The 25098-nt window shown below is 36.2% G+C and overlaps 5 protein-coding genes and 1 long non-coding RNA gene across 11 annotated transcripts; 4 read left to right on the top strand and 2 right to left on the bottom strand.

Annotated features, from left to right (window-relative positions):
* Window positions 1039-3109, top strand: LOC18774692 (aquaporin PIP2-2). Its single transcript, XM_007205627.2, has 4 exons — window positions 1039-1500; window positions 1834-2129; window positions 2304-2444; window positions 2596-3109. Exons 1-4 carry the CDS (start codon window positions 1206-1208, stop codon window positions 2707-2709), a joined length of 846 nt encoding a protein of 281 aa, XP_007205689.1. The 5' UTR covers window positions 1039-1205; the 3' UTR covers window positions 2710-3109.
* LOC109949816 lies at window positions 2348-13249 on the bottom strand. Its single transcript, XR_002272120.1, has 2 exons — window positions 13218-13249; window positions 2348-2477 (listed from the first exon to the last, which is right to left on the bottom strand). It is a non-coding gene; the product is annotated as an uncharacterized LOC109949816 (long non-coding RNA).
* Window positions 7528-8199, top strand: LOC18774417. The gene has a single exon (XM_007207741.2). The coding sequence runs from the start codon at window positions 7580-7582 to the stop codon at window positions 7988-7990; it is 411 nt and encodes a 136-aa protein (XP_007207803.2). The 5' UTR covers window positions 7528-7579; the 3' UTR covers window positions 7991-8199.
* On the bottom strand, window positions 8559-10655 carry LOC18772436. The gene is made up of 3 exons (XM_007207466.2): window positions 10445-10655; window positions 10245-10364; window positions 8559-8985 (listed from the first exon to the last, which is right to left on the bottom strand). The coding sequence occupies exons 1-3, from the start codon at window positions 10463-10465 to the stop codon at window positions 8869-8871; spliced, it is 258 nt and encodes an 85-aa protein (XP_007207528.1). The 5' UTR covers window positions 10466-10655; the 3' UTR covers window positions 8559-8868.
* LOC18775170 (probable serine/threonine-protein kinase PBL28) lies at window positions 12922-19048 on the top strand. Of its 6 annotated transcripts, none has more exons than XM_020566400.1 (10): window positions 12922-13127; window positions 14306-14459; window positions 14964-15078; window positions 15671-16029; window positions 16591-16826; window positions 16927-17053; window positions 17121-17192; window positions 17281-17458; window positions 18252-18384; window positions 18700-19048. In XM_020566400.1, the coding sequence occupies exons 2-10, from the start codon at window positions 14375-14377 to the stop codon at window positions 18943-18945; spliced, it is 1551 nt and encodes a 516-aa protein (XP_020421989.1). In that variant the 5' UTR covers window positions 12922-13127; window positions 14306-14374; the 3' UTR covers window positions 18946-19048. The 6 variants fall into 6 exon arrangements, with proteins under 6 accessions (XP_020421989.1, XP_020421990.1, XP_020421991.1 ...); XM_020566401.1 differs by having other exon boundaries at window positions 14291-14459; XM_020566402.1 differs by lacking the exon at window positions 12922-13127 and adding an exon at window positions 13142-13202.
* Window positions 20547-24805, top strand: LOC18772937 (protein disulfide isomerase-like 1-4). Its single transcript, XM_007208226.2, has 12 exons — window positions 20547-21289; window positions 21414-21543; window positions 22023-22188; window positions 22282-22400; window positions 22513-22593; window positions 23195-23281; window positions 23412-23486; window positions 23586-23654; window positions 23739-23819; window positions 23906-24040; window positions 24201-24257; window positions 24369-24805. Exons 1-12 carry the CDS (start codon window positions 20739-20741, stop codon window positions 24543-24545), a joined length of 1728 nt encoding a protein of 575 aa, XP_007208288.1. The 5' UTR covers window positions 20547-20738; the 3' UTR covers window positions 24546-24805.

The following is a 25098-nucleotide window of genomic DNA, read 5'->3' as shown; positions in this document are numbered from 1 at the left end:
TGGCAAACCATCATCAGCCAATACATTTAGGAATATAATATTCTTGATTAAATTAAATAATTAAGACTTTAGGGATAATGGTCTTATTCCTTAGATTATTGAATTCCCAATGATAGGCTTCTTGTTTATAGTATTTTGTAGGTGAGAATTATCAATTTCTCCAACTCTATCAGGTTCTTTTTTTCTTTTTCTTTTTCTTTTCTCAAATCTATATTGTCCTCAACTTAACCACATGTTTAGCAGGTGTGTAATTTTATACAAAAGGTTTGAATATTATTAGAAGTGAAATTATTTATTGTATGAGACTTTCTATTTTGTTAAGTTTTCGATACGGGACTTGTATCCAAAACAATATCCATCCCGATTCAATTTCTTTAACAATATCCATCCATCATTATTGGATGTTTTACAATATTTGTGCATTCATTTCTTATCTTCTTTTCTTTTGTGTTTGAAAAAAAATTGAAAGCACGAAACGAAAGTAGTAGAAAGTGGAATAGAAAGAAGTGAACCATATATCTTTTATATGTAAAAGCAGTGACAACAAACCAAAGCAACCAAAAAGTAAGATGTGAGTGATGCATCGGACCGTTGCCTGCTTCTTTTTGGGTCTAGATGACGCTTTAACACTTATTATTGTACCAACTACATTTCCAAGTTTATATATTGGATTTGACAACTGACTTTTAGTTGGTGATGAGATTTCATTTAATGGTATATTATTGTTACGGTATCTTAAGTTAATCACACATATTATTATGTAAGAAAGTTAAAATGTATGATAGTTCGTGATTAAATTTAGATACTACTACATGACATTCCGCTGTAAGTAAGTTTTTCTCCTTTCTTAGCTTTTAAGTGATTTTTAACTCAAAATTATGGAGGAGTGATAATCTAAAATGATGAACAAAGTTGAGAAATTAAAACTAAAGCCCTTTACTTTTAGTAGCCGTTGGAGGACAAGGAGGGGCCCATGCAAGCGAAATCAAGCTAATATGGATTATGGTTATGGGCGGCATAAAATAACATAATCATGTTAATCATCATACTTAAACAATAACATAAAAAAATACACACTTTCTATGTGCCCCCATAAATACCCCTACGCGCTCACAAACCCAACACCAAGCCCCAATCCAAAAGCACATACTTCACAAGCCACAACAAGCACATAGATAATTTAATTTTTAGTCACAGAAGAAGCCATGGCTAAAGATGTAGAGGGAGCTGAGCATGGTGAGTTTGCAGCCAAAGACTACCATGACCCTCCTCCAACCCCCTTCTTTGATCCTGAGGAGCTGACCAAATGGTCTTTCTACAGAGCTCTTATTGCTGAGTTCGTTGCCACCCTTCTCTTCCTTTACATCACCGTTTTGACCGTCATTGGCTACAAGTCCCAGAGCAGTGGAGACCAATGCGGCGGCGTTGGCATTCTGGGCATCGCCTGGGCCTTTGGTGGCATGATCTTTGTCCTTGTTTACTGCACCGCCGGTATTTCTGGTACGTTTTTCTTTTCTGACAACGTTTGGCAGAAATAAACCAAAGTGCTTTTGAAAAAAACATTTCAAAAATACTTGAAATCACTTTCTTGATTAGTAAGACTTGAAAGTAATTCTTGAAGAAGCATATAAGTGCTTGAAAGAAAACCCAAGTTTTAGAAGAATTTGAATTTGAACGTTTTTTTTAATAAAAGCGCTACTAAATAAAAAGTACTTTGTTCAAAAGCACTCCCAAACACACTCGAAGCTAGCTAGTTTCCGTTTGGGTGCTGAGAAAAATGAAAGAACACAGAATTTGAGTCTTATTATTATTTTTTTCATATGACAATTGCAGGTGGACACATAAACCCAGCTGTGACCTTTGGACTATTCTTGGCTCGCAAGGTTTCACTGCCGAGGGCAGTTTTGTACATCGTAGCCCAGTCTTTGGGTGCAATCTGCGGTGTTGGGTTGGTGAAGGCCTTCCAAAAGACATACTACGAGGAGTATGGCGGTGGAGCCAACGAGTTGGCTGCTGGGTACAACAAGGGCACTGGCTTGGGAGCTGAGATCATTGGTACCTTTGTTCTTGTCTACACTGTCTTCTCTGCCACTGACCCCAAGAGAAATGCCAGAGACTCCCATGTCCCTGTAAGCTCATCACCTAATTAACCATGCTTATCTATTTTTAATTAGCTCCTAATAACTCAATTTGACATATTTTGTTCTTCAACTAACTTTCGTTTATGTGATTTGAACTTGCGGATTCCATCCCTCCACAAAATTTTGTTAACCCTATATGATTTTTTATATTCTTAAATTAAGGTCTTGGCACCACTTCCCATTGGATTTGCTGTTTTCATTGTTCACCTGGCCACCATCCCAATCACTGGAACTGGTATCAACCCTGCTAGAAGTTTTGGAGCTGCTGTGATCTACAACAAGGACAAAGCTTGGGATGACCAAGTATGTGCTCTCTCTCTCTCTCTCTCTCTCTCTCTCCCCATTTTCACATTAAATTGAATTTGTGTTATTAATTTTCTTTTGGGGTTTAAATGATTAAACATGCACGCAATGGTTATTTATGTTAATTAATTGAATTTGTTTTATATTTCAGTGGATCTTCTGGCTTGGACCATTTATTGGAGCTGCCATTGCTGCCTTGTACCACCAATACATTCTGAGAGCAGGAGCCATTAAGGCTCTAGGGTCTTTCAGGAGCAATGCTTAGTTAAATATTTTCACCCATGGTTTTCAAGGAGATGGTCTCTTTTTCTAAAAAGAATAATTAACAAAATGGGGGAGTGCAAGTCTGTCCTGAGGGGGGTCCTTTCAGCAATCTCCTCTTGTCTCTCTCAAGGGCTCAAAGGGAAGAAATTGGTGGAGGGCCATGGAATTGTAGATAAGCATGGCTTTGGGCAAGGGTGTTATTTTGTATCCCTCTCTTCTTTGTTACTTTTCTTACTTTTGCTTTCCAATTATGTTTTTGTGCTATTTTCATTTCTTCTGTGTATCCTTATCTTTTATTCCTTTTTTTCTTTTTCTTTTGTTACTTTTCTAAGTGGTGTATGCATGTTGATGATGATGGCAGAGAAAGCTAATGAAATATGGTTTGTGTTCATTGGTCTCAATCACCTTCCATTGATGCTTCACACATCATGGGTTTTGTTTTTGCTTGCAAATTAATTTAATTAGTCAATAGTTAATCTTCTGTCCATTAATTATCAAGATTAGGTAGAGTTAATTAATTTGGGATGAAAATGGGGTCTTGATTGAGACATTTGAAAGATGCATTTTAACTTAACTTTAGTTAAAGGATGGGGCTTATAAATAAAAGTTTGGCTAAATTATACTCTTTTGTCCCCATGCTATGATTAATTCCATCTTTCCACTGTAATTCAAATGTGGAATCATATCCCATTGCGAAGTGTAAATTTTGTCCATCGTTCATCATTTGTAACCAATGTAAAATTTGAAGCCCAATGAAATTATAACACTACAAAGAATTATAAAGAATTAATGATAGAAATTTAACGCAAGAAATTTATACGTAATTTTAAGTGATTAAAAACAATTATCCGTACGCTCGAGTCTTGTGTTCGAATGCCTCCTCTATCAATATCACTTGTATGCTAAAACTATTAGGAAAGCACAAGAGAAGTGAAGTGGTAGGAAGATTGTGGGTATGCCCTAATTTAATTTGCAATATAATATCAAAACTAGGGATGCGTTGTATGCATTCTTATCGTTTCAATTATTAAAAAGGTGTTGTATACATTCTTATCGTTTTTTTATTTTTTATGTGGTGGTGGTGGTGTTTCTTGGAAGCTGGAAATGAGATGGATGATACATTTGATTTCATTATCTTTGTCTGGCAGTAGTTAGGCTAAAGGGACAACACGTAAAATAAATAAATAAATAAATAAATGCCAGGTCAATAGAGCTGGGTTTGCCTTTGCTTTATAAAAGGTGGAAATTTCATGGAATATTAATCATGTTAGGTTTTCTAGTGACTAATCTACCTTATCTTCTCCCCTATTTTATGGCTTTCTGGTCGTTTTCTAGGAATAATAAGTAGGTGTGCTTTTAGCTGCTTGATGATGATGCACATATTGGCTTTATTTATGGGGTTTTGTTGTTGGATTTGTGCATGCGATGTGAGAGATGCTTGGCTTTCTCGTTTCACTCTATATTCATAAGATTAGATTGGAAAAAATAATTCTTTATAAGTTAATTATGTTTTATATTTTATAACAATAGTTAAGAACAGTTACATCTGCATCTGAGATCCTAAATTCGATATCCCCTCTCCTTTCTTTATATCACTTGTATTAAAATATATGATGTTTTATATTTTTGCATTTAACGTTAAAGGTTCATAAAATATGAACTCGTAATTTCTTCGCAACAAAGCAAAAACTAAATATCATTATTGAATTACTAAATACTTCATGCTCTTATATTTATTGAATTACTAAATACTAACTTAGTATTTTAGTACTACGTTCTAGTTGTGAGATAGCAATCAATTAATAAGACAAAGGTTGGAATTGAAGTGTCCTTCCTCCCCTTTTGATGGGTGTAATATTTTTCGGTTTTTTATTTGAATGACTTAGAATATGATAAGAGTATTTGACTAAAATACTATTTGGTAAGTTATATGAATATAATCTTATCAAATAATGCACACTGTTCGTCATGAAAAGGAATATAATCAAAATCATAAATATTTATTTAGGTTTTTTTGGTCAAATATATTTAGAGTGTTGTTATTAGGACGACATTTACTGATCACGTTATTGATAACATCTTTAATATAAGTAGGTCCCCACATACATTAGTGATGAGTCCACTTCTATTAGCGTCGTGTTCGATAAATGTAGTCCAAATAGCATTATTGATATATTTATTCATGTTGTTTGCATTTGGCTATGAAAGTTGAGAAAATGCATCCCTTCTTGATCTTATACATAAAAGAAAGTAGAGGCTCACATTTCTCTTAGTTCTACTTTCCTCAGCTTCTACTTTTTCTTTTTGGTATTTGGTGAAATTATTTGGAAGCTTCAGCTTCTATCTGTATCACAAAATATTCCTTTCTGCAACTTTTGTACACTACGATTCTTCTGGCGTGATGAGATTATAAATTTATACTTGCGCTGGGTCAAATTCCAGCTATTATAAATAGCTTGTAATTAAATATATAGATGGTTTTAGACGTTGACAGAAGTGTTCCACTAAATTGATTCCTATATAATTTCACCTAAACAAAACAATAGGTTGTTATATACATAACAAAATTCTATGTGCGTGACATTTGTTTTTTTGTAAACTAAGGATTTTGTATTAATATTGTACAACACAATATATCGATAACATATCGGTACGGTTTGTTGTTCACATGTCATATCGATTTGTAAGGATGACTTGTCCAAAATAAAAGAGCAGAATTTTGATGGGCTTTCATTCTTTTTGAGGGCCTTCTTTTGGTCATACTTCACATATTCAGCTCAATGAAGCAAATCTCACAAGTTAGATTGCTAGCTATAACTTCCTCAGTGAGGATGCAGGGTACAGATTAATGGGAGCTGGAGATATTAGCACCATACATGGAACCATCAAGAGCCTAAAATTGAAGTGCAACAACAAATTTCTTAAAAATCAACACATGAATCGAAAACTATATCTGAAAAACTCTATGCTTTTTTATTGGACTTGTATTATTAATGAAGATAAGAAAGCCTAAGAATGGGCAACTAGGGTATGATCCAGTAGAAAAGAGCCTTGACTTGCAGAACAATGGTCTCAGGTTCGATTGTTGAAGTGATTTTGATATGTTAGAGACTTGTGACAAATACAAAATTGATTTATATTAGATGGTGAATAGGTTGAAAATTGGGATTGCAACAGACTTCTATTCACACATTAAATTTAATCAAGTTACTCTCCACATTTAAAATTTATACCCGACATATTTTCAAAACAAATTTTTTAAGTTTTTTATTTAAAGGATTTAAGATTGTTTTTCTAATAAGATTTTTGGCAAAGAAGAAAATTTGTCATTAAGAAGTTTCTTAAAACTTGAGTGTCTTGATCAAATCAAAATCACACTCATGTAAAGGACCCATCCATCCATATATGACAATGGGCTTCTTTTGAGGACTACTCAATTGTCTTGGCCAACCTTCTACACCACAAAGAAATAAAAGGATCAAAAAGACAAAATATTTGCCATGGCCAACCTTTCTTGTTGCATGTACCTTTTACTAAACTTTGGGAAGATGTAAATTAATGACACATTGAAACATCTTCAAGTAGCCAAAAGAAAGGTATATTTAATCATATATGATCAACTCTTGTGATTTGGAAGGTGCATTGCTAAAACATGTGAAGCCCTGAAAATCCCATCAGCACAAAGCAAGAATCTTGTGCATGCCTTAAAGTGAGCCTCTCAGTTTCCAATATGAGAGAAAGAGAGAGAGAGAGAGAGAGAGACTTAAAAGTGCATGATTCTAATATTTATTTTTGCGTCAGAAAATCATGATTCTAATTTATTTTAAGTTTGGCATGCGTTTTACCTATATATGCAATAATGTCCAATTGGCCGGTGACACAGGTATAATTACAACACATGATGAACAATGTATATGAATACTGCTCCTCCAAGCTAAGAAAACCCATGCTTGCTAGTTGCTACCTCTCTAGCCTCCTATTACTTTGCTCTTTTTACACTCCACACTCCACTATTTTGCTTTTCTGGTTTGTGGCCATTGATTGTACTTGTGAGGTGTATTGTAACCCAACTTTAAATGATGGTCTAAGATGATAATTAAGGAAGACTTTAAAGAGATTTTGGGGGGTGGTGGTGGTGGGTGTGGGTGTGGGAGAAGAAAGTGGTTGAGGCCATGAGTTTGATTTGTATGTTTATGTGCATGTGTTTGTGATCAAATCCTATCAATTAAGGATATGGAGGGCTCGTGTCTGCTTATTTAGATACTCAAGTAGAGAAATCATGATTAAGAGAAGGTGAAGCAGAACGTTAATTTTCTCAAAGAAAAAAAAGTAGTGAACATTAAGACGCTAGTAGGATATATCTCAGTTGGTTTAGTTCTTTCACCTCCATCTATGCAGAGGTTCGAAACTCCTAAACACTCAATGAATATTTGTGTAAACCCCATCCCTCAATCGCTTGTACTAAAAAAAAAAATTAAGCTTGTGAAACAAATTTAATAGACAATCAGACCACTTCACTGCATAGGTCACAAGTTTCCAACCTAATGGGGCAGTGACTAGGGGGAGAAATTGGAATTGCCTCTCAAAACCCTCTCAAGGACTGGCATGCAACTTCTCAATAGAGATAATGATTCATAGAAAACTGAAACAAAACTAACCTTTATAAGGGTATTTCTGGGAGTTTAGACTGCTTTATTAGGGATGGCATAGAGGACATCACCATCATTCTGTTCCCTCCTGACCTATTTTTCGTCAGCAAAATTCTAGTCCAAGCAACAACCACTGGTTTAGGACCTTATAAAAGCCAGACTGAAGCACGAGGTTGAGAAGAAAACAACATAAGCAAGGAAGAGAGAAAAAAAACGACTTCCATGGTTTCTCTCTCTGTCATCTTCTTCTCTTCTCTGACCCTTCTCTCCATTGCCAGTGATGCAGAAGAAAGAGCCCCCCATGGCTTAGCCAGAGAAAACCCAATGGCTTTTCCACCATCAGCCTATAAATTTTTTCATCCAACCAACCAAAACCCTATTGCCAAAGACCCATGTAAGGCATCCAATTGCTCACCATTAATGCCTATAGCAGCCCAAGTGCAAGCAACTAAAGCACATGAAAGCAAAGTTTCTGCATCCCAGAATGGAAGGACCACATTGGGAGTTGGTGGAATTGCTGGCTTTGTGTTTGGTTTAGCATTTGCAGCCTTTGTGGCCATGGGTGTTTACTATGTACTTGTCTCACGTAGAGAAGATATGAGGAAAGCCAATACTGTTAAACCTGATGTATGATGTTCTCGCTGCATGAGGTTTCACAGCTTGACCAAAGCCCCCAATTTCATCTCTCCATGGATCCTTCTTTCATTGTACTAAAACCAGATTATGTAGCGTGTAGCTATAATTCATTAGTGATTAGTTGCATGGTATTTACGAGTACAACATGTTTACTTATCAGAATTGTGTTTGAGAAGAAAATGAATTATTTCAATTTCTAACTTCCTCACGTTTTTGCTAACGCATAAGTTTACTAACACACAAGTATCTGAATCCCACCTTAAAATCTGTAATCCAATACCTTCAAAACAAGAAATTGAATCAACTCTAGGGAGAGTAATTGATCAAATTCCAAATTCTTAATTCCCCTATTATTAAGTTCCACGATTCCTTTCCTTATTTCGATCGAACCAGGTAGGTAAACATGATATTCAAATCATTACCAATGTAATCATCACTAAGGGCAGTAAATTACTGGTAAAGTAAAAATAATTGAGGCGACAGGAAAGTCACTGAGGAGGTTATGGGAGTAACTTCCAATGGTCGCAATTGAAAAAATGAACTACAGGGACTCTGTTTGACAATCTAAGCCAAAACCATTCTGGTACCAATATTCGATTCTGACTTTTGGTACATCATGATTCATGAGTTGTCCCACGTTATATGCATTATGAAGAAGCCGACAAGCATGTTCACTATTGTAAAACTAAAAAACAAACAAACAAAAAAATCCGTCAAAGCCATCATGCCTTTGAAATCACGGACAATGTGCATTCCCTTCTGATTGCTCAAAATATGATAAAAAAAATACAAATGTGGGCAAGTTTAGTTTAGCATGTATAAATTCACGAAAGTAGAATTCCATACGGTGCAGTGCAGCTATTCAAATGTATCTACTACCATCCAGATGAACTAAGAGACTCAATCACAGGTCGAAATGTCTGGTCCACAGCTTTGTTCCAAAGATGCGCAAACTCTGCACGAGATTTGCTTCCAAATATTGGCTCTCTAATCTGCAGAATTTTGAAAGCTCAAACCATTAGAATCTACATACTGCAAGCTAGGACGTCACTATTTCATAGAACATTCATTCTATGCTGTGCATGCTTATCGGTAGATTCAGTAAAGTTCACTGTTCCATGCAACATGATAAGTTTAATAGAGAATATCCAAGAAACAGGCCAAATAGGGAAAGTGCACAGAAGTCCATAACAAGAAGGCATAAATCCCGAGTTCACAACCCTACTTGAAAAGTTCCTGCTCTGGAAATATTGCCTAACCAAAAGAGATTCTAAACTCAATGGCTTCCTATATTCTTCAACTTTCATGAACTAAGAGCTTTGTCCTAACTACTGGCGAGGTGTGTGTATAGAGGTGGGAAAACTTAAACTAAATAACCACTACCTAAGCATCTGAGAAAATCTAAGTCAAAACTAAACTACTTTTAACTTCATTTTTCCTTCCCCATTCCCGAATTCCAAATAATTATTACTACAATTATCAATGAACAATGATATTGAGCAGGAATAATATAAAGAAAGTAATAAGATGTTTCCTTTAGTAATAAACATTCCACCTGGTACATGATTAATAGGCCATGTATATACAAGATTAGACACATCCTCTGTTCTTTGCTCCTATGTTACCACACAATACTCACAATTCCCTCCATGCTAATGCTTTCTATGCATACTCTACAGAATTGCAATTCGGCACGGCATGCCACATTTCTAATTATCACATCCTTTATTGAAAAGATGTTTCTTTCTTTTTATTATTGTTCAACTATCAAATGTCTTAAGAGGAGTGCTGAACATCCCTACCAAGCAGCTTTATTGTTCAATTATCAAACTTAATTGTTTGTATTGTTAAGCTATAAGTTCCTGCAGAAAGCAAAGACAGAAGAGTCCATGATTGTTCCACTGCATTTTCATACCCTTCATGGCCGACAATCGTTGTGATCATCACCAATTCAGTTCCACATTGTTACATGCTTATAGCTTAGCACCACGGTCATTAACATTAAGCCATGATCTTATATTAAAAATGACATTGTATAAAAAAATAAAAAATAAAACTTTTCCCGACAGATGAGCCAGCTATACTGATTAAGCAAACCTGGTCCTCCCATATCCTCATTATCTGGTTATTATGATCAATTGGGTAAGCCTATAAATCAACAAGATCAAGACTTTACAGACTGAAGCTAGGGTTTCTGTCTCCACAAAATGGCGTAGTTCTACATAGATATGAATAAGAATTTGGGAATTACCTGAGATTGGGTGACGGATTGAGATTTGGTGCCAGAAATGGAGTTGTAGATGCATCTGCGTTGCTCAAACACAACGATTCCGGTGAATATGCTTCCGAGTGCAGCGCCGAGAAGACGCTCCTGCATTGTCAAAATTTGTTCACAGAAAAGCAAGAATCAAATTGGAACTGAAGCATTTATGTCTAAAATCTTGTTTTTACCTGAGCAAGAATGCTAATCATGGCGTTGAATAACTAATCCTGATTGTTGGAATTCTTCAAATTTTCTGCAAATGGAGGAAAACTATGGCTGCTTTTTGCCTTTGCCTCGCAGCGACGCAGCTAGGAAAGAGGACCCAACTTGTGCTGGGTTTTATCGGATCAACTCTAGGCTCTATTGGATCCACTGTATGGGTAGGGCCAGTATAGCACATAACCCATTAAGTAAGGGCTAATAAAGAATATGAGGAAGGCCTAAGATTGCAACCTAATGTAAACTATAATTACACGTTCTTAAATTATAGGCCATCATATGTGAGTTAGGCCAATTGGCCAGAGCATTGAGCTGATTTCTTTGTACTAAGTTTGCGTTCCCTTCTTTGTATAAATTATAGAAACGAAATTGAAAATCGTAAAAAACTACAAGGATTAAAGTGTTTTTCGGACTTTCGTTAAATTTGAGAACTTATAATTCTCGTATTGTTGGACACTCGATAGTGTTGAAGAAGACAATGCAAAAAAATGAGACGGCCACTCCTAAACTGGCTTATTCACTTAGTACTCATGCACATTTCTTTTATCAATTAAGATGAAGAATTTTAATTTTGAGATCTCTTCCAATATTAAGCACGTTTTAATTTGTAATGTCTCCTCTCACGTTTCACAACTCGAGTAGTAGTACCCCATAAAAGAACATCAACTAGTTGAAGCCTTTGGCTGGACTTCGTTGGCCAAGATTTGAGGCCAACAAAGTCTCTACAATCTGTTATAAAATCTTCCAAGGCATACAACCTTCTTTTGAATGCTCTATTAAATATAACCCGAGTGGGAAGTTGAGGCTGTAACATGTTGGTACATGTTCTTCTTATTAGCCCTCGAACAAAGCTTTGATACTATTTTGATGCGATTGACAAAAACAATGCAGCTTCTAACACACTTCGGCATTACTTTTGAAATGGATAAAAACATTTTCAAATCAATAAAAAAAGGTTGCTGATTTTCTCACTCTTTTTTGTTCATTTACACTCTCTTTTGTTTTTTTTAATACTTTTTACTCTAATATATAAGGGAGTGTAAGTGGACAAAAGAGGAGTGAGAGCATACAATTTTCAACAATAGAGCGTAAGTGAACAAAACAAGAGTGGAAAAATTAACTCCCAAAAAAAAAATCTCTTTTCATGGTGTTTTACATCAAAATTAAAAAAAAAACACTTTTGACTTCGAAAAGAAATTTTCAATACTTTATGAAGAAGTACCTGGCAAGATGCTTCTTTTGAAAAAAAAGCACTTGGTTTTTTAATTCACAAAATTAAAATGTACTCCTAACAATCTTATGAACAGAAGTTTCCAGGGGCCCTAAGTAATATTTGACTAGGTAATGGTATGATTCAATTTTAAAAATTTGTAAACAAGGATATAGTACTAAGACCTAAAATGCCTCATCCACTCACTCTTGAGTAATTGGGTAGGCAAAGGGATTTTAAGGAAAGGATAGTAGGAAGGCGTTTGCATGTGAGCCCCTGTCAATGGTCGGCACAGCCAGTGTCATGTGACTGTCGCTGCTAAGACTCGTTGGACTTATGGACCTCTCTCTTTCTCTCTCTCTGCCTTCATTCATTTTAAGACAGTGACTTGGGAGCCAAAAAGTCCAACTCTCTCAAGCCCCAAGCCTCCCTCCTCACTTACTCATTGGTTTTCATAGTAAATACAAACTCACAGTTGGAAGTACACACATCATCAATCCCAAGCAGCAATGACAATGAACATACATCAACCCATGATGTTGAGTTTAATAATAACTGGGTTAGAAGAAAGACAGGGCATTCAGAAAAATGACAAGAAGCTAGAGAGCTCTTTGCGTGTTTTTTGTGGAAGGTTAAAATCCTTGTCCATGTGGTGCAATATATTATTAATCATGTTCTATAAGCATACTAATCCTTTGCAAAGAAAAGGACAGGACAGTCCCACATTCTTCTCTCAACCTCTAGTTAACAGGTTATATAATTCGACAACAGTTTTCATTTAAAAATCCTTGCCATTTTTCTCAAAACCAATTGGAAAGTTTGAGATTTTGACAATGGTTTCAGTTACTTGGCACTGAGATATAATTTTGTTCTTTAGTTTAGGCAAAGTTTGGATATGGTATTTTTAGTTTTTACCGGTTGACGATGAGGGAGAAAGACCGACATTATTTAACAAATGTAGTTGACTAATTATTGCAATTCAAGGATAGCGGCTTAATTATATCCACTTTCTAGATCAATTCAGAATAAGAATTTGATACTATGTTAGTTTTAAAAACTTAAACTCCAAGGAAATGAGCAGACAATATATATCAAATGACTTCCCCTAACTTTAGAAAACTAAATAATTTGTCTGGTCAAATGAAAACAAAATAATTGTTCTTTGGTCAAATGAATACTAACAATTCAATAATGGTCATGTAGTTATTTCAGACGGTAATCACCACTTCCATAATCTAAACAAATGCGAAGAGTCCAAAAAACAAAGAGTCTTCGAAGAACAACTGTTTTGTGTCATAGGAACATCCGGACCTACTTGCAAGTTGCAAGATCTTATATTGCGTGCCATTAATTATGTGTTTGTCTTTGGCTGCTTTTCTGGGTTGTCTTTGTTTTCAATGCAAACCTGCAAAAAGGTCCTCAAGAACTGAGAAAACAAACCGGTAAGCTTGCCTGAAAAAAAAAGCTGCTTTTTTCATTGTTCATGATTCTCTTCGGCTCCATTCTTGCAGGGCATGGTCAGCTTTATTGACCTCTCTCTCTCTCTCTCTCTCTCTCTCTCTCTCTCTCTCTCTATATATATATATATATATATATATAAAATATTGATTGTGGCAATGGTGACTTTTCCTTGACAAGTAGAGAAAAACAGTTTGCAAACGGCTCTTTACAAGTCCTGACATTGAAGTTCAGGACCATTTAGTTGCACTTAGTTTTGTGTTGTGTCAATTTCTAGGATTTATCAGAACTTTTTTGACTAGCTAATTGTAACTTTTTGTGTAATTCTCTCTGGTTGTACTAGTGTTCCACTGTTCCTGTGAAATAATTGAAAAACCCAAATATCTTCAAAGATTTGGATTTTTCATTCTAGATTTACTGAACAATGAAAGTACAAAACTTGTGAGAAAAGTGACTTTTTTAAGGGAAAAAAAAACCTGTAGGAAAAGTAGAGAAGTCGTTCTGGGTTTTGGAGCTTAAACAGTTTGAACTTATTCATGCGGATGTTCTGGCATTCATTTTTCTCGGATTTCAGGCTTTTTGAGATTCCCCGGGAATCTCTTGGGATATGGATTTCGATTTTGTTGCCAACCAAGTGTGAATGAATTGTTGGGATTTTAGCCGTTGAACAAGAGCAGCAATAGTCCCATCAGTTTCAATAAAGACAGCCTGTTATGTCGCTTGTTAAGGGTTTTCTTTCTTTTGTTTTTGTTTCTTCTCTTTTGCCCTTTTCTGATTCAAGTCTCAAGAATCTCAAGTGTCTGGTTAGCTTTTGTTGTACAGTTGTAGTTAGCTAGCACACTGATCCTACGTTTGAATCACCAAAAAGTTCAAAAAAACAACTTGGCATTCATGTGCTTTATAAGCTTTCATTAAAAAAACATAAACTTCGATGTCTCTTCCGATTGTTCCTTCTTCCTTTTACTTGTTTGTAAGTTCAATCATGTTTCTTCTCCCCTTAAGCAATTTGTGTTTTGCTTTCACCTCTCTCTTGTCTTTTGTTTATATTTGATACCTCTAAGTTATAAGTACCAGTATAAATCTCAGTTGCCAGCCACTCAAACAAGAACTTGTGGCTGATATTTGATTTTTGTTCTCTCATTTGTAGTTTAAATTCTTCCAGGTGATTTGAAAAGCGGGTCTAATCCGATACGGGTTTTGGAGGGCTTCAATGGGTTGATGCTAATTGACAATGCGCTTGTTCTGGTGGCAACAGCTGCCTCTGCTTTTACTGATCCAACTTTTGGAACCCAGCAGAACAGGCTACAAAATATATGGTACTCTTTCTCTCACTTTCCTTTTCCCAATGCATTCTTATTCTGCACATAATTAGGATGAATGAGTTCTTCTGGAAGCATTAAAAGCAACCAAATTGTTCCTATTTTTATTTGGCTCAAATGAAAGTCATATATATACTTGAATTGCTGTTTTGGGGATGTGCATGGTGATTAGAATTGGAATTGCCTTGTACAGAGAGGTCTAAAATTAGATGAGCATGTACAAGTATGGTGGAACACTTTCCAGATTTCCCTTTTGAACTGATATACTGCAATTTTCCTTTTTAAGAAGCTGTGCAACAATACTCATCTGATTTATTTATTTATGGTCAAAAAGTACATAGTTTTGATCATGTTCTTAATGGTTTGGCTAGGCATACAGTAGACGCAAAATGTGCATGATGTTTAGCCTGTTGTTTTGAGTACTATACTTTGCTTTCCATTGTAATTGCCATGAAAGAATACTGACTTCTTATTCTTTTTTCCCCTTTCTGAAACCTATAGCTGAAGCTCTACAAACTTTCAAGAGCAGAGTTGGAGGTCCTCAACTATTCAATGGTCAAATTGGAAGATGTCCATGTCTAAGACAATGGAAAATTGTCAACTGCCATAAGGACCGGTATGTTGTTTCTTTGTAAGATCTGTGTGTGTGTGTGTGTGTGTGTGTGTGTGTGTGTGCAGTCTGTAATGTGCAGAAGTGTATAAGGATGCATCAGAAAATCAAACTAAAAAAAATACGTTGCCTTCATAGTATGGATATATCAAAAGTTAACAACGTGATCTTTTTGCATTTCCCTATTTATGTTGAACATAACCTTGATTTTCTAGTCTACTAGTTAAAACTGTCAATCGCCTGGTTTGTAATTAGATGCTAGTTTTACGAACCGGCTCCTTGGGAGCAGTAGATTGTATTGGATCACTGATGCAATTATGTTCTCTGAGTTTTACTTCAACATTCCAGATTAGTGTATCATGTTTAACTAGTTAAAAAGAACAGGGAGATGCCTCCATTTAAAAATAATGTTTAACTAGTTACTGATGGAGTCTTATGAAGATTGCCACTATCCTAAAACAATTTTCTTATCATTACCTATCCTACTCAACTCCGAAGCGTGCACCTTAGGTGTTAAATTATGTTTTTGACTCAGTTTCATCTTTTGATCACTCATTTCTGTAGAACATGAAAAATCATCTTAGATGTTATTCTGTAGCAGGTTTTCTGGTATCTGTTCAGTTCCTCGGCGGGCTAACACAGTCAATTTGTCCCCATTTTCTCCAAGACTTGTTGTTGCACACTCTTCAATTCAATTACAAAAAGAGCTCCATAAACCAAGAAACAGGAGGATAGCAGCCATAGTTGATGGGGATAATGGTGCTCCAACACTCACACCTGTGCAAGAAGCACGTGGTAACAATCCAAGAAAACAAAAAGTTGCAGCACTTATTGGTGGAGTTGCTGCAGCTCTGCTTGTGGTTATCATAGTGGTGCTTGTTTACATCTGTTTGATGCGAGTGAAAAGATTCATTAGACGAACATCTGAAACAGGGTCATCTGCACCATCACCTTCTGGTGAGTTAGCTTATAACCATTTGAGACTGGAAATTTTCAGACCCTGAAGGGGTGTAAAATGAGGCAAGATCTAACTATAGCATTTATCATTTGCCAAAAATTTATATGGATTAGTTCTTGCGATGCCCTGCATATGCCGTCAGCCTTCCAGGCAGTTGATGAAAGGGGCATGACATAAACATGTGGAATATGTGTTGCCTTGTGTGTTCTCTTTAAGTCAAATGAATCTGTATGAAGGCTTCAAAATAGAAAATTTGGAACAGCATTGAGCTAACTAATAAGTTTCTGGATGGAAACAGCGCTTTCATACAATTTTGGCATCCCTTTTTTGAGTTGGAGTTTCCCAAACAGGCCCTCAAGATAAATCAATTTGTTTGAGCAAGAGAGAAAATTAGCAATTTACCAGAAGTAAACAGTAGGATGTGATAAAGCTTATAGAGAAGTTCATTTATGCATGATTTTTATTTATATGTTGTATTAATTGGTATTTTAAATGTTAAGGTTATGATTTGGCTCGATGGGTAAGTTCAGTGAATTAGTTTTTTCTTTCATTTCTTTCAGTTGAATGGGAAAGAGGGAATATGTCTCCCTACGCCGTTGCTCTCTCTCTGTATAATACACAGAACTTGAGACAACTCACCATATTGGAACTGGAACAAGCGACATGCAATTTCAATGAAATTAATATCATAGGCCAATGTAGATTTGGTTTGGTCTACAAGGGATTGCTGCAAGATGGATCTATTGTGGCTATCAAGAGACGCCTACATGCCCCAACTCAGTACTTCTTTCATGAGGTACACAAGTGTCAAATCAGATTTCTTAGTGAGGTACTGTCTAGACACTCTTTTGATAGCAGCACTTCTGAGTATGTTGCATTCTCTGGATGCAATACAGGTGAAGCGCATAGCTCATGTCAACCACGTGCATGTTCTCAGGCTTATTGGTTATTGTCAAGATGCTAGTCAACAGTTACTTGTCTATGAATATCTTCCAAATGGGAATGTTGGAAATCATCTTTATGGTAATCTCTCTCTCTCTCTCTCTCTCTCTCTCTCTCTCTCCCTCCTTCTAACCACATAATTATGCAGATGCTGAAGGTTTACCTATTGGAAAGTTGGGCATAAGACAAAGGTTATCGATTGCCTTGGGAGCAGCTAAAGGTACATAAGCTGGTTCAAGTTCTTGTGCTCATCTTTCTCTTTTGTGTAAACACAATTGAATTTTCCCCCTACTTTTATTCTGGACCAGGACTTGCGCATCTTCACAATTTGGTGCCTCCTCTCCTGCACATGTATTTCAGGACAAGCAATGTTCTACTGGATGAAAACTTTACTGCCAAGGTGTCCGATTATGGACTAACCAAATTGCTAGTTAAGGGTCATCATGCCGGATCATCTTCCACCATAGATTACTTTCGTGACCCGGAGTATGTAATCTCTCTCACTAAAGTTTATATGCTCAATGGTAGAATGCATATAGCACATCTATGTACCTGTAATGTTATTTGTCACCAACAGTCTAGATCACTTGATGTGCAAAATGGCCTGCAAGGAAAATAAGAGCCAAAGACTCCTCAGTCAATTCCTAGTAGGTCATGTAGGTACATCAAGTGATCTATACTGGTGAAAAATAGCAGCTAACATTACCATTGGTCTTGGTCACTCAGTCTATTATATAACCCTGCACTTCTTTTAGGTCAATTTAGCAGAAGGTAACTCTAGATAAATTTCCTCATGGATACGCGTCTGATAAGCATACTTTGTTATGGTGGCTAGGGGTCTTTGCGCTACCATCAGAGTCATTCATACTCTTCTCAAAATGTCAACTGATATTCTTTTGTCCTCCTAGCATCTGATGCTCTTCTTCTGGATTCACCTCTCGTTGTAAATTAGACTCCCCTAACAGAATTTGTTTTAAGTTCTATTACAGAAATTTAATCTATACTCAGCTGAGTACGAACTGTCAAGATTAGAAGTTGATTGTATTATGGTAATACGGCTTAACTTTCTTCTAGTACTACATTGAGTAGCTAGTAACAATCTGTTTGTGAGGGCTTCATAAGTTACCTCAGTTCTTATAATCGAAGTTGCTTCGAATTCTGAATTGAATATTCCAATTAAAAGAAAAACCTGCATATCTCATTCATTCGAGAACTATGATTTTTGTGTTTAGACTGAATTTGTTATGATTTCTAATTGGATCCTTTCTTTCCCCTAAAGGTTAGACTTATCAAAGAAATTTTCAGAGAAAAGTGATGTGTACAGTTTTGGGGTCTTCTTACTGGAATTGATCAGTGGACGTGAGGCAAATGGAAGAATCCAGTTAAGCTCAGGGGATAATTTAATACTGCAGGTACATATCTGTATCTCTTCCTAATTATAACTTTCTTATTGAAATAGTCTTCATTGTTGTCATTATTTAAGGCAATTAGCTCAGCTAGACAAGTCAGTTCATTTATATTTTTAGGCATAAGCCATCAGGAACTTCACTGACTGACTGACTAAGAATTGGCACTTTTTAGTTCATAACACAAACGTACAACCCTTTTTTCATTCTTAGAATCTGCATGTAATGTTATTGGGAAGAAAATGCGAAAGCGAGAAGTGCAGCCTGCAGTTATTTTTTCTCAATCCTTTCAGTTCTTACAAGTTCGTTTTGCATTTGAAGGCGAAGGGTTGCAATGATTTGGGCAGATTTGTTGATAAAACATTAGGTGACAACTCAATGCAAGCTGCAAAGCAAATGATGGAGTTGGCATTGATGTGCATAGATGCTAGTCAGCAAAGGCTGCAAATGCAGATTGTCGTTGAAGAGCTAGAACGAATTCATCGAGCCAGCGAAATTAGCCACTTTCATGTAAAAGTTGATGAGGAGATAGGTGCTGTGACTCTTGGGAGTGAGCTTTTCAAATGAGCTCCCTGTATGTTTCACTTCATTCTTTTATAGATTTGATTGGTTGTAATTAGTTACAGAAGAAAAATACATATTATAAAAGCATTCTTGAGTATATAAATCAAATGAAAATAGCAAAGTTTCAGGGTTTATCTGCCTCTGCCATCCTTTTAAGTCTTTTCTTCTGGCCAACGATAAATTTACCACATTGCCTAAAGGCTATAAATGTGCAAGAAAATCACTCACTTTGGTGGTATAAATAATGTTCTATTCAACCCAAAATATATTTTAATTAAATTGCTTTTCGTGAAATTTTTTGCCAACCAAGCAACTGAATGTTCATGGAAGCAGTGCATGAATAGAAGTATAAAACACTCTGCCATCGGACTTTTTAAAAAAAAAAAAAAAATCTAAAGAACGGGAAATTCGAACTTGAAACTCTTCAAACATTATACAGAGAAATGCTAACAAAAGATTAGTTGACACTTTTCTTTTAATGGGATTTTCTATTCTTGGATAGCAAAAGCCCCGCTACAAGTAAGTAAACCGTTTTCTGAGATCCGCTGCTAACCCAGGTTTGTGGTGCTTCCATGCCAAGCAATTCAATGAACATGCAGTCATGTAAACCAAATCTCCGACATAAAGAAATATTTCCTTCATTTATTTATGATGGAGCATATCCCAAGCCTCTATACTTGCTTTTCTATCTCTTCACAGTTCACACGTTGTAAGACTCACTAGTGGAGGGTTGTTAGGAGGAAAAAAAAAAAAGGTCTAGTTGAGGCCTTGTATCTTCACTACTTTTCTTTTTTGCCAAACGCTAGAGAGATTGTATTTATAAATTACGTTATAAACGTAGTATAGATATAAAAGCCTTAAGAGCTAGAACAAACAACTCTCGAAGAACTACACCAAACACGAAGGGATCTAATTGAGGAAATATATGATAACAGTTTGGGAGTGCAGATAATAATTTACAAGATAGACTTTGGAATTAAGTTAAATCAAATTTTACACGATAGTGTGGACAAGCTTTAAGCTCAATTGACATGAGATACCAATGCATTGTAAATTTGGATGAGGATATAGATAGATTCAAATTACTGTATGTAAGTGAAAAAAAAATGTCACAAGGTAGACTTTGGCTTTAATTTGTACTAGCTTTCCAATTTTGCACTAAAGCGCATTTGTATCGGTTTATTTATTTATTTTATTCCCATTTATGGAGAATTTTTTTTGAACATAGACATATTTTCTTGTACTAACCTTTTTAGGGTTTATGATTTTTCTCTCGAGGACAGATAACAACTTCATAACTTAATTTTTTTAAAATATAAATATGTTGCCCTCTTGCACAAACCACTTAGGACATTTTTTATTGAGATGAGTGATAGTATGCTAAACTAATATAAACTACACGGATACTAGGACTCGAACCCATGACTATTCATGGGAGAGCAATTGCTTCAAACCACTATACTGGGTCTTTTGCTTTGCTTTTTTTGTTTTAGTTAAAAGGAAAAAAGAAATGAAGTGGAAATTACTAATTGTAGACAAAAATAGGCAAAACAATAATGAAAAAAATAAAATAGAATTGCTTTCTAACTAATGCGTGGAGTTTATTCCCTGTCAACGTGAAAGATGCTTTAATGCTTTATTGCCAAATCCAGCAACCGCAACGGCAAGCATTTGCTTACCCCAAAACGGCGTCGCTTCCCACCTTGACTCGTCAAGTCTTCCTCCTTCCACTCTCTATAAACCCCTGCTAAAACCAGATCTCACTCTCACCCATCTCGCTCGCTCACTCACTCGAAATGGCGAGTCGATTCGTTCTTGTGTTTGCACTCAGTGCTCTCCTCTTCTTCTCCCGCTCAGCTCTCTGCAAGGACTCAAATCCAATCGACGACGACGACGACGATCTCAGCTTCCTTGAGGAGCCAACCGACCAAAACGACGCCGCACCGCACTATCCGGATCCGGACCATTACGATGAAGACAATTACGACGATCTCGAGAATTTCTCCGATTTCGACGAGGGCGGCGGCGATCATGAGGACGCGTATAAGGAGCCGGAGGTGGATGAGAAGGACGTCGTCGTTTTGAAGGGGACGAACTTCAGCGACACGGTAGAGAAGAACAGGTTCGTCATGGTTGAGTTCTACGCGCCGTGGTGCGGACACTGCCAGGCCTTGGCTCCGGAGTACGCGGCTGCAGCCACCGAGCTCAAGGGCGAAAATGTAATTTTGGCCAAAATTGATTCCACTGAGGAAAACGAGCTATCTCAGGAGTATGGCGTCGAGGGTTTCCCTACTGTGTTCTTCTTCATTGATGGTGTTCACAAGCCTTACACAGGTCAAAGGACCAAGTGAGTTTCTTCTTTCTTTCTTGCAATTATTTATTTCTAACTTTTCATTTAGTTTGATAGAATTATGAAAATTACAGAAATTGAGTGTTTTTTCTTCTTCTCTTTTTCTGAAATGTGATTTCAGAGAGGGCATAGTTACATGGATCAAGAAGAAGATAGGACCTGGTATTCAAAATGTGACCACATTGGACGAGGCGGAACGCATATTGACTTCTGAAAGTAAAGTCGTTTTGGGCTACCTTAATTCTTTGGTGGTATGCATATTGCGTTTTCATTATGTTTCCCCTCTTTTGCCTTTTTTTGGGTTTACATTATGAAATCTGAAATTCGTTGATTTTATGACTGTTATGATAATGCATGGGTTGGCCATGTAATTTTATAACAGTAATTAGAGTGCAAAGTTTCTTATAGCTTGCGGTGAGAGTTTTGAAATTTGGTCTAGGAACGGTGATAATCTTAGATTTAGAAATTTGGTCAAAGCAGCGGGCTTTTAATTGACGCCATAGAGTTTTGCTCGGTAATTGCACATTGACGTGGAAGTACCTGAATTTATCAGGGCATGTTTGGTTGTCAAATGAAGCATAATAGAACATAATCTAGAATAGGAATCTAAAAATAGGTGATTCATGAAGCATAACAAATACTCAATTTTTTGCTTTATTCAATAGCTATTGTAATCAGTCTCCCATATATTGTTACTCATTGTCATTATGCCTTCTTCTTATGATAACAGGGTCCCGAGAGTGACGAGCTTGCTGCTGCTTCAAGACTTGAAGATGATGTCAACTTTTACCAAACAGTGGATCCTAAGGTGGCAAAACTTTTCCATCTTGACCCTGAAGTTAAACGACCTGCTTTGATCCTGCTTAAGAAGGAGGCTGAGAAGCTAAGCTATTTCGGTTAGTCTCTTTTTTATTATCACATTGGGTGAGATGTTTCAATTTGATTGTTTTGTGTTCCTTTACTCTATTCTCAGTTTCTCATTTCTGCAGATGGTAAATTTGAGAAGTCTGCAATTGCCGAGTTTGTCTTTGCGAACAAGCTTCCTTTAGTCATCACTTTTACTAGGGAAAATGCCCCTCAAATTTTTGAAAGTGAAATCAAGAAGCAGGTATTTTGGTGAATGTTTGAATTTTTTTTATAGATGCGACTTCAAAATTATGGAACTCTTTGCAATGGAATATTAACATTTCATGCTGGTTGACCTATATAAAACTGCTCAGCTTTTGCTCTTTGCCACTTCAAAAGATTCAGAGAAGGTTCTCCCAGATTTTCAAGCGGCAGCAAAACTTTTCAAAGGAAAGGTATGGTTATTATCAGCAAGTGCTCTAAAATATGTTATAGAAACTATTCAGGAGTATCTAAAATAATGATTACATATAAAGGAACATTTGTAATGATTGCAAAGTTCGTTTTCTTTTTCCTTGAAATCACAACATAGTTTTTTAGACTTCTAGAAATGGCTTTACCAAAAAGAGAGAGAGAGAGAGAGAGAGAGAGAGATGTTTAATGCTACGTTGGTGGTATAATGGCTGTGTGGCAACAAAGAGGATTTTTGACAACATTAGGGAAGAGAAGGAGAAAGGGGGAGGGGGTTGGATGTGCCTCTGGAACTTTTGTATTTCAGTTTGTATTCAGCTCTTCATATTGATGAAATATTGTTTCATATAAAAGTAATAGGAAAAATAAATAAATGCAGTCTTATTTCAGCAACATTGTCCTTCAAGTAGGTTTGCCATTGTGTATTAATTTCCAGTGACGTTGTTTTGTTTGTTCTCTGTGATCTCAATACATATGAGCATCTGATCTTTGTACATGCAGTATTATAATGAAGATAGAATTTAATCCAAATTCTTTAGTCTTGTATGTATATGTTCTCTTAAATGTATGTGTGGTTACTTGCAGCTTATCTTTGTATATGTGCAAACGGATAATGAAGATATTGGAAAGCCAGTTTCAGATTATTTTGGTATCACTAGTGATGCTCCAACGGTGATCTTTCCTAACCTGTGTATTTATTTTACTGACGTTGTATTCTATTTGTATTTATTTTACTAAAGTTGTAATTCTATATGTTGTAAATTCATGTGTACTATGAAATTGATAATTTTGTTCCTTATAGGTTCTTGGGTACACCGGAAATGATGATTCTAGGAAATTTGTTCATGAGGGAGAAGTGACCTTGGCTAACTTAAAGGTTCTCTCTCTCTCTCTCTCTCTCTCTCTCTCTCTCTCTCTCTTGCTCTCTCCCACTTTATATGTTCTAACAGTTTGTTATGGATTTATTATTCCTCAGGCTTTTGGGCAGGATTTTATAGAAGATAAGCTTAAACCTTTCTTTAAGTCAGACCCAATTCCAGAAACTGTAAGTTATGAGTCATTTCTGCACCAAATTCTGTTGTCTTGTTTCATTATTATAACTTCTATGCATTTTTTTTGATTGCCACAGAATGATGGGGACGTGAAAATAGTGGTTGGGAATAACTTTGATGAAATTGTCTTGGACGAGTCAAAGGATGTTCTTCTTGAGGTAATACAACAAAATAATAACCAAATAAATTATTGATTAAAATTTGTCCTTGTAAGGTTCCAAATTTTGAAGCATTGCTATCTCAGATTTATGCACCATGGTGCGGGCATTGCCAATCTTTGGAGCCAACCTACAACAAGCTTGCCAAACATCTACGAGGCATTGATTCTATTGTTATAGCCAAGATGGACGGAACCACAAATGAGCATCCCAGGGCAAAGGTAATTTAAAATTCAAAATGTGTTCTGTGTGTTAAATGATAGTTTACATATTTCCAATTGTATATTCTAGAGTTCCAAGGGAAAAATTTTCTTTGGCAGAAATTGTGTATTTATTAGAAACCAGAACTTTGCAGTGAATTGCTGTTCTTTAACTTTGCAGGCTGATGGGTTTCCCACACTTCTATTCTTCCCAGCTGGAAATAAGAGCTTTGATCCAGTAAGTGGCATTTAGAATTGTTACATGTGTTCCTCTACCATGCTTGTGCATTTTCTTCTTGTTCCTCGTTTCATGTCTTACATAGAATATCTGGTTCCTTGGTGTTTTTAGATTTCCGTAGATGCTGATCGTACAGTGGTGGCATTCTACAAATTCCTCAAGAAAAACGCATCAATTCCTTTCAAGCTCCAAAAGCCAACTTCAACTCCAAAATCCGAGGCGGTATCTGATGCTAAAGAGAGCCAAGAGAGCAGCAGCAGCACAAATGATTTGAGGGATGAATTATGAGGAATTTGAATGTGTGTATTAGCGATTTGTCTGTCTAGTATGTGCCATCATCAATGTGGTAGAAAAGAGATAGTTGTCACATAGAAGAGAAAATAGAGAGATCAGAAATGAGAATCTCAAATCCGCCGCAATTTAAACCCGAACAGATATCCGGAAAAAACAAAATAGGTGTATCCTTCAGCTTGCAAGTTTTGAATGTATTGTTTAAGAAATTCCAGCTGAATTATTTAATAATAGCACCTTCCTCCTTCTTCCCCTCTTTTTTGGTTGCCTGTTTAATAATTCTTATGAAGGCATTGGAGAATTTTGACGGCTATGCCGTACGCTTTGGTTCCTTCACCAAACCATTGTTCTCATTTTGTTTTTCGGTCAGGAGCAAACCATTGTTCTTGAACCATGGACATTGTAAAAGTCCTGATTTTCAACTCCTCATGTGGTGGTCATGTGTACAGTTACTGTGCGAGAGGTTGTATACAAAAGTTTCTCGGACAATGTCATAAGAGCATCCACAATCATGCTCTCTATTTTTCACTTAAAATTTAGCTAAAAATAC

This window comes from Prunus persica, chromosome G6 (genome assembly GCF_000346465.2).
Source record: "Prunus persica cultivar Lovell chromosome G6, Prunus_persica_NCBIv2, whole genome shotgun sequence".
Lineage (NCBI taxonomy): Eukaryota > Viridiplantae > Streptophyta > Magnoliopsida > Rosales > Rosaceae > Prunus > Prunus persica.
Note: the sequence above shows the minus strand (reverse complement) of the source record. Positions and strands in the feature narration are given on the sequence as shown.

Coding starts and splice junctions, on each gene's coding strand:
- LOC18774692 (XM_007205627.2), top strand. CDS start 1,206: ATGGCTAAAGATGTAGAGGGAGCTGAGCATGGTGAGTTTGCAGCCAAA. Junction 1,501..1,833: donor CTGCACCGCCGGTATTTCTG/GTACGTTTTTCT, acceptor TGACAATTGCAG/GTGGACACATAAACCCAGCT. Junction 2,130..2,303: donor CCAGAGACTCCCATGTCCCT/GTAAGCTCATCA, acceptor TCTTAAATTAAG/GTCTTGGCACCACTTCCCAT.
- LOC18774417 (XM_007207741.2), top strand. CDS start 7,580: ATGGTTTCTCTCTCTGTCATCTTCTTCTCTTCTCTGACCCTTCTCTCC.
- LOC18772436 (XM_007207466.2), bottom strand. CDS start 10,465: ATGATTAGCATTCTTGCTCAG. Junction 10,365..10,444: donor TGATTAGCATTCTTGCTCAG/GTAAAAACAAGA, acceptor TTGACAATGCAG/GAGCGTCTTCTCGGCGCTGC. Junction 8,986..10,244: donor AATCCGTCACCCAATCTCAG/GTAATTCCCAAA, acceptor AAAATTCTGCAG/ATTAGAGAGCCAATATTTGG.
- LOC18775170 (XM_020566400.1), top strand. CDS start 14,375: ATGCGCTTGTTCTGGTGGCAACAGCTGCCTCTGCTTTTACTGATCCAA. Junction 14,460..14,963: donor AACAGGCTACAAAATATATG/GTACTCTTTCTC, acceptor TGAAACCTATAG/CTGAAGCTCTACAAACTTTC. Junction 16,030..16,590: donor ATCTGCACCATCACCTTCTG/GTGAGTTAGCTT, acceptor CATTTCTTTCAG/TTGAATGGGAAAGAGGGAAT.
- LOC18772937 (XM_007208226.2), top strand. CDS start 20,739: ATGGCGAGTCGATTCGTTCTTGTGTTTGCACTCAGTGCTCTCCTCTTC. Junction 21,290..21,413: donor TACACAGGTCAAAGGACCAA/GTGAGTTTCTTC, acceptor ATGTGATTTCAG/AGAGGGCATAGTTACATGGA. Junction 23,820..23,905: donor CAAAGGATGTTCTTCTTGAG/GTAATACAACAA, acceptor TTGCTATCTCAG/ATTTATGCACCATGGTGCGG.